A 12874-nucleotide genomic window follows, 5' to 3' on the forward strand; every position below is an offset into this window, starting at 1 on the left:
CCTTGTTGTTGCACGCGAGTACCGCTTTCGTTATATATTATATGACTCCGCGGTTAGATTAGATACCGCATTATTCCAAACATGTACCCAATTAATTCGTCTATAACCTAACCACACCCTGAAAAGAATTTCATCGTACAAAGAACGAGTCACCCTATAACCGTAACAAACACGAACAAGAGACGATCGATTTTGCCATTGCCGTGTTATGTGGTTTACAGTTTTCGGTATTTTTTTCTCTTCCTTTTGCTTGTTGTTTATCCTTTATCTTGGCATTGTTGTTTTAATATACAAGAGATCAAACAGCAATGGAATAATATTAATTTAAGAAATAATTAAACACAGCATCCAGAGAGCACTGCAGATGAACGAATGGCTTAACAAATATCTAATGGGTACTAAGTACAACGTCACAGCGTCATAAAAACGAAAAACCATTTTGACTTCAAATATGAATATATATATAATAACCAACTTGCTCTTATTTGCACTTTTATATTGTTGCTATTTCGGGACTTAAAACGAATTGTAAAAAGAATAAAGAATACAGAAAACATGAACCATATTTTCTTTTTACAAATGACAATCGTTTAATCGTTTACTGTTTTTTCTCAACCAAGGTACATTATACATCAAAATATAAATTTAATTTCGTCTTGTTTACATTTTATAAAGTTATCGATTCATTTATTTATACGTAAATAGGTAAGTAACATACTTAAATCGTGTAACTAGTATACACAATAATAATAACGGACTACTTAGTTTTCAAACTAAAAGATATAAAAGCAAAAACTATATATATATATATATATAGAATATATATTATAGAAACTATTATGATATCGAATCAGAGTAGATAACATAATTTTATATACTGAAACATAATACATATACTATGCAGTATAAATTATTATACATACTATGGTCTATACTCTATATTGATTCATAAATGGAGAAAGCGTATATTGATATAGACGTAGATATAAATTATTTATCATCGTAAACACACATTTTTAAATATCATTTTTATTTTCATACAACCAAAATCAACGATTTAATAATGAGTAAACCAACACTAAAGTTAACCACTGTAACTAAACCATAAGGAGTAATGGGAACCTATATATTTAATCTTTAATGTTTATCTAAATATCGAATCATCTTACATTAGCATGGAGTAAAGTCAATATCTCTAGTAATCGTTCGCTTGTCCTCGTATTATAATATCACTATTTCCATATTTTTAGATAAAATTATTAAGTGTAGAGTCAACTATTTCTACATTTACCATAAACTAATATATTTATTTAAATTATAGTAAGTAGTTCCTATACAAAACAGTTATTTTTACACTTATTATGTTTTGATAAAGTTATTTTTATGAAATCTCTATAGTTTTGACTAATTATCTAGTAAAAGTCCTATTTAATTTATTCAAAAAAAGTTATTATACATGAATTAAAATAAAGTTTCGAAACATATTTTCTTTATCATGTTCATATTTATTTATTTAAATAAGATGTTATTAATAATTTAAATTTAAATTGTATAAAGTTTTGCATCTACATAGGTAAATGTTTTGTTAATGTTGAAAAACTTTTAAAATGTCAAGTTAAAGTATCCTAATAATAATATAATGTCCAACGAGTATAATATCTACTAATATTATATTGTTCTACTTATTATAGGTATATTATATAACGTGTTGTTGAAATAATATAGTAACTATATATATATATATATATATATATATATGTAGGTGTGTTGTGTTATATATTTTACTTATTGATGCTTTTTCATACAAAACCAGTAAACATAATTATGTATCTTGTAAACGTCAATGAAAATAATTGGTATAACATAAATAACTGAACAAATTACATTTTTAAATTATTTTGAGTAATAACCAGCAGTCTAAATATACCTAGTTATTTTTTATATTAGTTTATAAATTCTTTAAGTTCAATATATTTTTCGCAATTAATTTAATATAAAATGAAAGACCTTTTTATAGTCTATAGGCTTTTACGGCGATTGTAAACTGCGCCCAAGATACAGGTAAACACAAAATCACCCATGTAAACTGCGCCCGAGTTTTTATCAAGTGTAAAAAGGTGACATGTAAACTGCGCCCGGGTAAAATTACAGGTAAAATATTTAATTCGTCACAAATTTATAATATGAATAATAAAAAATGAGATATAATTAAAAAAATTAGGCCGATTAATTTTACGAAATTTAAAATTAGAAATAATTTTTAAGCATTTTTCGCGCTGCGACATGAATTGTTCAGCCATCGTGACTTTACTGATTAAAATGAATACGATAGATACAGTAACTCTCAGAACTATACCGGAAGTAGTGATAACCATCAGTTGTCAGTTTTAGTATTACTGCAATATAGATATTCGATAACGTGTTGGTATTTCTTGACGAAAATAAAATTTCTATAATATACTTGTAAAAGTACACAATCGTCAAACATAAAGCCTTAATAAGTCAAAATTTAATAAGTTTATAAGTCGGGCGCAGTTTACACTATACCTTTTTAACATAGATAAAAATTCGGGCGCAGTTTACACTATACCTTTTTAACGTAGATAAAATTTCGGGCGCAGTTTACAAAAAAAAAGATCATTTGGGCGCAGTTTACGTATGCCCGGCTTTTATTTAATTTACAGAATAAATTTAATCAGAATGGAAGCTGGCAACCCAAATTTTAGTCCACCATATTGAGAGTGCTTATCAATAAATCTATTATGTGGACTGTGATAATATGTTTTGTTTTATAAACAAATTAAAAATATTTAGCAGTTTCAGCTCTATAAAATAGACTCCCTCTCAAACTAACCATCCCAAATGTTTATTGGTTAATTTTTATCAATTAACATTAATTTTTTTGTAATAAAAGCTAGCTGAAATACTTATTATTGCAAAATGTAACAATCATTTAATTGTTTTAATTTACCAAAAATAAAATAACTTTTATATTAAACATTATTTATATTATATGATTTTTATATTGTATGTAATTAAAAAAAGAGGAATGGTTCCTTTTACAAATATTAAATTAGTAATACAGAAAAAGTCATATGTTTATTGTGGTTTTTTTAGTTACAAAATATTTTTTAAGCAATATATCTATATATAATTGTATTAAATAAATTACTGTGTTAGTGATATTAAAACATTCTTTATATATTTTAAAACCTTTAGCAACTATTCAGTATTTCCCAATGATTAATATTCGAGTACTCTCAAAATTGTAATTTTCTTTACATTGATGATACTTTTTTCTATGTATATAAAATAACGTAGCTTACAATATTTTGAGTACAATTATGCAATCAAATTATTTTTATTTTTAAATATATTATTAGAGATTAGTAAAAAATTTAGTATGGTTCAACCTCATCATGCTCTAGGTAGGTATACATATTTTTTCAAACATTTTTTTTAGTTCTTCTTAATTTTATTTATTTATACACAATGGATTTAAATGAACCATATAGACCCTAAACTACATAAAGGTATATCTCAATGCTTTATGTTTATTATGTTTGTTCTAAGTACAAATAATCATTAATTAAATAAATGGAGTATCCCATTACCTAAAGGAAATGAAGCAATATTTTAAAATTCTAAATTTTAATTCTAAAATACCTAATCAAATAATTATGTGTATCCAATTTTTGATTTCGTAGTTTCTAGATCAATACATTTCTAACTTAAGTCACACGAATAGAAGTATAAAAAATCTTTAAATAATCTAAAACAAGCAGCTTAAACTTTTTGTGGTTTTAGTACTTTTTCAAATTTTCTCTACTGAATACTAAACATTTTGATCCAATAAGCAATTCAAATCTAATTTTCTATCGCTTGTTTACACTTCACCTATTTTTTAGAACACTGTTTGAGAATGAAAAAGTGTTAAATTGTGTGAAAAAAATGAATTGTCTCAAAATAGAGTTTCATCACTTCTATTGGATTCTGAATTTAAATAGCATAATATTATAGTGTATCTAATAATAATGGGCGTGACTTTTTATTGTTAACTAAATAAAATAATCATTATAATAATATAAATAAATAAATAAAAATTAAATTAAATATTATTTTAATCATAGTTTATTAATATTGAACTAATTAACGGTTATGAAGCAGAGTCTGATGAATCATGTTATTTCATCATATAAATTATGAGTGTTTTAATTAATTTTATGATAGGAAACATGACATATAACACAGTAATATGTATTTTAGATATTTTCATGAGCTAGTGCAGTAAAGCGCTATTCCTACATGTCACACGATGACTGTATACTTTATATTATGTATGATATAATAATTTTAAATCTTAATTGACATTTTTTTAGAAATATTAATGTATACTTAAGCATAATATGTATAATAATAAATCTATAAAGAAATAAATAACTTCGCCGGACACGATTAACGAAACCCGTATGATTTTATGACTCGTAACGAGAGATTGCTAGTTGTTCGAAATCTAAAAAACGCGTAATTGGAATAGGTAGGTCTCCTTATAAATATAGTCATATATATAATATATATATAGGAGTACGATAAAAAACGAGAAGATAAAGTTATAACGTTAAAACGGCATAAAATGATATTGATTAAGGGCGCTGTATAGCTGATCGTATATTATAGTTATTTTTTTTTTTCATCTTGTAGCCCGCGTGTGGTGGAAGACTATTCGAGCCAAAATAATAACAATAATAATAATAGAACCGTTAGAGAAAAATAAATTATATCGTTTACACGATGTGATAATATAATATAATACGAAAATCGTTCCGGACCTACGGATGGAAATACTGCGATATTGTACGATCGTACAACAAGAAGTGTTTTTTTCAGTTCTTAATGCTCTCGATACCATAAACTATTTCTCCTTAATCATTTTCGTACGACTTGTCCTCATACAATCGTATCCACTCGGCTACATATCATACCCTCATTAATATCTAAAATATTCCAACTTCGTTTCATTATCAGCTTGAATTAATGACCATTTATTACCGTATTATTTTCTATTAATATTAATATTTTTGTCATGCACGTTTTAACTACGCTAGTGGTTACTTTTATTATTGTTCTATATATAGTTTATAATAATTGTGATGAGTTGTAATAGTTTTCATAAAAGAAGTTAATTTAAAAAAAAAATAATAATAACTCTAATAAAATAAATAAAATCACGTGTTTAACCGTGATAGTATTACAATCGGATAATGTGCCTTCAATAAAACATGCGCCATTATGTCTGTCGGACGGCGAGCGCAGCTGGTGCAAACTGCTGCAATTGGTATGGCGTTATATTGTTATTGTCTTGCTGCCGCCAAGTTTCGGATTCCGGCGACGTGGAGACACGCGGAAACGAAGATGAAAAATAAGAATAAGAAATCGTACGAGTGTGCGTGTGTGTGTGTGTGTGATGTATATGGTCGGTGCAACGCTCGGAGTCGGTCGGCGGCTGTGGTGGTGGTGGCGGCGGCGACAGAAGGGGTATGGTGGTTTGGGCGATCAGCCATCGGCCAGACCGGAGGGGTAGCCGCCGGCCAACAGTGGGCTATATACCTCCCCTTACCCCACCACTCATCGTCGACGGCCCACGATTTTAACGCCAACCCGAGGGAGTTCTCAGTCACCGCTACCGCATCCACAGATCAATATTGGCGCGTGCAGTCTACAACTCCTCTATTATACGATTATAATATAACTGTATATATCATATAATAAAATGCTATTCTGTGTTAGTGGCGGTATTAGCTGGTGTAGAAATATTAGTAGCAATAGTAATACTAGTAATAGTAGTAGTAGTAGTAGTAGTAGTAGTAGTAGTAGTAGTAGTAGTAGTAGTAGTAGTAGTAGTAGTAGTAGTAGTAGTAGTAGTAGTAATAGTAATAGTAATAATAGTAGTAGTAGTAGTAATAGTAGTAGTAGTAGTAGTAGTAGTAGTAGTAGTAGTAGTAGTAGTAGTAGTAGTAGTAATAGTAGATATGACGTCGTCGATGGCAACGATAAAGAGGGTCGAACACGAGAGGTCGATGTGGCGTGGTGTAGGAGGGAGGAAAGAGTTGAGTGATAAAAATATCAAAGTGTTAAAAGAGCTGTAGATGTGCAAGAGAACGGGGGTTATTGACGCAGGGTAAAGTGGCGACCCGGAACACGTGTGCAGAGAAATATGCGAATTGTTATTTTCTTTCTTATTTTCCGTTTATTATAAATTTCATTTTATATCTTACGCTTTTGCTAAGGGCCAACTGTCGTGGGGGGGGGGGGTGGATACGGCGTGACGTCGGTTTAGCTAGTGTACTGAGAGGAGGGTGCCGGCCGGATGATAGAAGAAGGCATTTGGGTATAAACCGGAAGGAAAAATGTCGTATGCCTATTTGCCAAAAGGTTAGGTTAAGGGTTAAGTGGTCCTGGAAGTGAGTATGGCAGGCGGCTCTGGCGAAGATAAAAACATTTTGCAGCGACGCAGTGATTTCTCTTAAGAACTCGGTGGTGTGAAAGTAACACCAATCCTCATACTCAAAATAATAATAATTATTATATTATCCTAAAAATTACCAGACGAGCTTGTACCAACGTTATTTACGTGAGAGTTTATTACTTCTAGTTCAGTGAAACGCTCAAACACGTCGTATTTATTATACGGCTCTTGTTCAATACCTACATACAATCCGCGTGCTTAATTATTCCACAAACTTTTATATAAACTCGTACACGTGCATATAATATTATATCCGGTGTTAGTTTATATTACGTCGTATATGTATAAATTGTATAACGTCGTGTGGCAGCTGCAGGTAAATTTATTAGTATACCTCAGTGCTGTCATTTACTATGTCATTATTATTTAATGATTTGTTTCACTTTTATTTTTGTTATTCAAAGATGATAATGTTCACAGAAAATATAAATGCATTGATTTTGCACAGTTGGCGATTCCGAGCACTACTAATATGAGGTTATACGTGTGGCCGAAAGTAGTAGAAAATGTTTTGTTTTGTTTTTAAATGCATATTTTCAATTATTTATTTTACTTGAATGTCAAGACCCATTGCCACACACACACACACACATATCACATAGTCCGGGGAAAATAATAAAAATATAATGTATCTATGGCATTTTTCCTAATAGTTTTTTTTCTCAATGATTATAATTCCATTATTTTGTCTAACGATAAAAAAATTGTTTTAAATCCCAAACTATTTTTATTAATTTATTATTTTCATTTCACAGTTTTAAAATTAATTCAATATTTTTATTATAACTAGTTTTGTATATTGTAAATTATAATATACTAATAGTAAAAGCTTAGTTGTATTTTGAACAAAATATTTAAATGTGATTAAAATAAAATCTGTACATATATTTAATTTGTAATCTTTATTTGAAATAATACTATTGAAGAATTGTGTTTAAATTTAAAATACATATTTTATACCTACGTTTATTTAATATCATTGCTTATATTATTCAATAATTTAAATATTTGTAACTGTTACTTATTATTATCCCTAAATAGAGGTTTTCTATAACACACAAAAATAAATATGCCAAAATATTTTAATAGTTTTATTGCATGTGAATTCACATAATTAATATATTAAAACCCTACACTGAATAGGTAAAATAAAAATAGATATTTTATTCGTAATGTTATTATAAAATATGTATTGGTATGTATTATGTATGATTAACAATGTGTATAACTATTATTTATATTATACCTTAACTATTTTATGTATATTAATGTACAATAAGATAATTAAAAATATAATCACTGCTACCAATAGTGTCATTAAGTTAAGGATGATAAATATTAAATACTACTTTAATATCATTATCATTATACATACTAAGGAGAAATTTATAGAAAACAGAATCGATTTTATAAGATTTATAATCTTTTGATATCCTTCTAATGCATTAAAAAAAAATATCTGGATCATTATGATTTATGATATATTTTTCGTTCTATATTTAATGGCAAGCATGTATTGAAATTTAATATTAAAATGTTGTATTTAACATATTATAAAGTATGAAAGTATTAAATATTACGCAATACTATTTACATTACTTTTTTTAATAGGATTATTCTATCATTGACAATTGGGTGAGTTTTGAAACACTGCACAATTACTTTATAGCTATATGAATGATTATTCGATCAGATTGAATTGGTTTACGTAAATGGTTATTCGATGAAATCTATAGATAACGAATGACCAAAAACTATTTATTAAGCTTTACGCGAGTTCATTAAACAATTTTGTATTACTGGAGTCTGGATAATGGAGTGGTTTTCCAACTGCAAGAACTGCATTTATACTATACGATAAAAAAATCATATTATTTAGAGTGGTATAGCGATATTGATTGAATTCACGATGGATATAATTTCTCAAATACTTTGTATTGAAAAACGATGCATACCGTTTATCACATTTTTAGAATTTATAAAACGATTTTAAAAATCATTATTAAACAATAAATACTACCTAATAAAGCAAACCCCAATAGTTAAAAATATAATACAATAAAGTAAGATTATAAAAGAGTTAAAATTAGTCGATTATTGTTATATTATTGTTGCTAACACAACTATATATTAAACGTACAATTCGCTATACAGAAAAGACAGCTTTTGATGATTAATTTATTCTATTTAAGTTGTAGGCAGAAAAAAATATTATAAAAAAAAAATGCTCTGTAATTTTAACATGAAATAGTAACTTTTTTTTTATTTTAACACATTTTTGCATTATAAATGCACTATTTGTCGTTTATGGTTAAGTTAGGTAAGTCTATTGGTTTTAAATTTACTAAAGATACATTGGGGCTTATGAACATATTGAAGGATCGTGACTACACTTACAACAACCACGTTAGTGATTACGTATAGTGCATATTAATAATATAATAAATAAACAATTTGTTATTAATTACCCATTTAATACACTATATACGCCAATACATTTAATATTTTACTGTTGTTCGAGTTACAAACCCAATAAATAATTTATTGTTCTCAATTTGTTTAATCGATTATATTTCTGAAATAATCACATTCATTTTTAAACTTATAATATTATTACGTGTCCATATATTATAGTGTATTATATAGCACTTGAATATTATTTATAATACCTTTTATGACAAACATACAAATTATAATGATAAACTAATAATTAATTTTGATCACATCATATTATGTGCTTATGTATTTAATTTACATAGTAGAGTAGTATTCAATCAAATCATTTATTTTTCAATTATTAATCAATAAAATATCGAGTTACCAAATTATAGAATACCTTCTATAATTAACAATACAATTTACAATTCTATTTAATAACTATAATTAAGTAAAAAATATTTAAAATAATATTAATATCAATTAAATAAACAAAAGATTAAATACATGAATTTCATACAACATTTTACCTAACTATGATAGTTTATATTTATAAATTGGTGCAAATAAATTGTATTCACTGTAAAATTATAGTTATACAAATAAATATGAACTTTTTTTATTTACCGTGTAATCATTTTTTTTTTCTTACAATACAGAACTCGGTTGTAGATAGCAAACGTATATAATATGAACATTTTGAACATATCATCTTGAAAAGTATGTGTAACGGAGCAAAATGCAAATACATTTTATATTCTTATTTACTGCACATGCATAATATAATATTATATACCTGTATGATATTATGTTATAAGGTACGATGCATATATGTACGTAGTATAATATTTCTACGGTGTCTTTTATTTAGTACAACATTTACATAGAAATATAGCGGTAGGTTATTATTTTAATTTTTCAAGTCTTAAATGAAACAGCTATATTATATTTTATTATATTTATACAACCATTTAAAATTCTAGCTTTATTAAGTTTAGCGATATAGTAGTTATATATCTATCAAAGATCACTTGTTTTTTTTCTAACCTATGATAATATTATAAAATAATCAAATTCAATGGATAATAATCAATATATTTGTAATAAATTATTGTCATAATACATAGAAATATAATTTTTTGTTTTACATAATTATATGGCATTTTAATTGCAAACCAAATATTTATGATAATAAACCTAACATTCTATGTAGTTTCACAAATTTCTTTCATCGAACAATATTTATTATTTCTAAGTCTATCAAATTTTTTTTTTTTAATAATTTCCAATCAAAATAATTTATTCTCTAAATATTTTTATCATTATGACTATTTTTTTAAGTATTCACTTTTTTGAATCATAACATACATTTTTTATTTCATCTTTAGAAACAGAATATTTTTTGAAATTCAGATAAGTAGCTTATAAGTTGTTATAATGACCAACGTTTTGTGGGGTATCTCCGTAGCACTACACTTTGCTTATCTTAGCTTTAAATACTTATAACTCATAAACTACTCATCCAAATTTTATATTTTATACCTCAAAATACTACGAAAAATATTGTACTTCACAATATGAAATGAAAAATGTATGCTTACATTCAAATAAGTCGAAAATTTAAGAAAATATATAACAATAAAAATATTAAAAATCATAATTATAGATAACAATATATTATACAATTCTTACAGACACTTATCGTGCAATTGTTTTCATAATTAATGTTAGTTATCGTTAAAACATAAATGAACGCATTTATTTTTAATTAAATCTTCACTATGCACTTAGAGCATAACAATTTGTAAATTGTTTTTTTTTTTAAGTTTAATAGTAGTATGGTATCATACTACTTCCAATGATTTATCATTAGGTATATTTAATATGTTAGAATACGTATGTAGAATAAAATTATCACACATATCTGATGTGTAATATATTTGATTATAGTAATGTGTTATTGTACGATTAAACGATTTTAAATATTGAGTCGTATTGTAATGGAGTCCTTGGAAGAGCAGAGATTAGTATAGAGAAGACATATGTTAATTTTTATTAAATAATCTGTAATTAATTGTTTGTTTAATTTAACTTATTTGATATTCAATAATTGATTTTATCAAAAATAATTTAATTTCATTACTTTTTGTTGCAGGTTAATGGTGGAGGAATTAACGGGAATCGCCGTGGTGGAGGTAATTCAGATGCCTGTGAAAAACACGATCCCTGTCAACATGGTGGGATTTGCATATCTACAGATGATGGCCCAAAATGTCAATGCCGCGATAAAAATTTTGAAGGAGCCTACTGCGAGATAGGTACGTGTACATACTTATGATTGTCGACTAAACGGAATGTCTAAGCATCACTTAAGTTCTTGACGAGAAAGCAATTCTAATGAGCTCTATAATATATATTTTGTCATTGCAATCTACCATGTAAATCGTTGCGTTTATAATATGCTTTTGGTTTTTCAGTTATTTTTCAGTGTTTTCACTGGCTTTAGAAATTATATTCTATATAAACGTACTTCGAAATTAAAATTCGAAGAAATTCGCTTCTACACACTTTGAGCTATATTTATATTGTCTCTCATATGCAATTTTTATTCAGTATACCTAGTTTAATGATGCTATAATAGTATTATTATTTTTATACTAAAAATATAATATATTTTGATTATAACTGGTAGTATAATATATTAGTACCTATATAACCAGTATGTCAGAGAACCTTTAGAATTTAAAATTAGACAAAGACAGTGTATTTTGGTTATACTTAGAAAATAAATAAATTACATTTTTCTAAGAACTGAATTTAGTCAATTACTAACGACCTTTAGCGTTTTTGTACATAAATTTAGTTTTTAATAATAAATTTAACTTTACTATATTAACGTAATAGGTATTCGAAAATTAAAATTAAATAACTCATTTATCTAAAACACATCAAATTTAATATAGAATATATTTTTAAAATATTTAACATAAATATAATATTTTTCCAGATACATAAACAAAAAAATTAAAAAAATTTGTGTACCTAGTTACATAATAAGTACTTACATAAAATAAATATGTATAAATAACAATAAATTAGATTATTAATCATAATAATATATTTATTTTAAATGAGCATATCTAAAAAAAAAAAAAATAAAGCCTTACCAAAATATGTAAAGATTTATTTATATTTAATCATAATATTATGATCGAGAGATAAAATACATACAAACCACTAAGTTTTTTTAAATTATAATTATACTGTATTCTGTAGGTATGTGTATCAATAGTATTATTATAGTATATATTAGGTTGTACAACCACTGGTTTTCGGTTTATGTTCACTGAATGGTATTAAAAAAAATAATAACAACAGTATCGTATGGTATTTTTGTTGTTATCACGTTCTGTTGATAGCGCGCTATTGTTCATCGTAAATAATATTGTATGTTTGGTTTGTCGCTGTCATCACCAACGTATATTTTAATTCTTTTACGCTTCAATGTTTGTCATATTTTCAGCTTGACGTTTTTGAACACTTGACGTATTTATAATATTAAATATTTTCAGTTATATCCAATATTGTGTAGTTTAGCTGTTATTATCGACCGACAAAACTGTAAATTATATCATCCATCTAACTACCCATCAAGATTGATTGATATCCTCCAATTTTATTCAATTAAGTTTTTTATTTTGTCTTTACTGTATACTAACATTACTATTTATTTTGTTTTTAGTAACTGAACAAATCGGTATGCAAGTTTTCCCGCTTTATCATTGTCCATGAGAAAATACATTTATAAAATTATCGTATATATATATATATATATATATATATATAAAACCATAGTTGTATACAGTCCACATCCTCTATATTTCTTTGTCCAAGACAAACATCCTAACTAAT

The 12874-nt window shown here is 26.4% G+C and overlaps 1 protein-coding gene across 1 annotated transcript in view; it reads left to right on the plus strand.

The window, feature by feature from the left end:
* LOC132924272 (neurexin 1) overlaps positions 1-12874 on the plus strand; it is a 238808-nt gene that overhangs the window by 147157 nt on the left and 78777 nt on the right. The window contains exon 4 of the mRNA XM_060988475.1: positions 11118-11280. Coding sequence (XP_060844458.1) covers positions 11118-11280 — 163 coding nt within the window. The remainder of the gene's footprint in view (positions 1-11117; positions 11281-12874) is intronic.

This window comes from Rhopalosiphum padi, chromosome 3, assembly GCF_020882245.1.
Source record: "Rhopalosiphum padi isolate XX-2018 chromosome 3, ASM2088224v1, whole genome shotgun sequence".
NCBI lineage: Eukaryota > Metazoa > Arthropoda > Insecta > Hemiptera > Aphididae > Rhopalosiphum > Rhopalosiphum padi.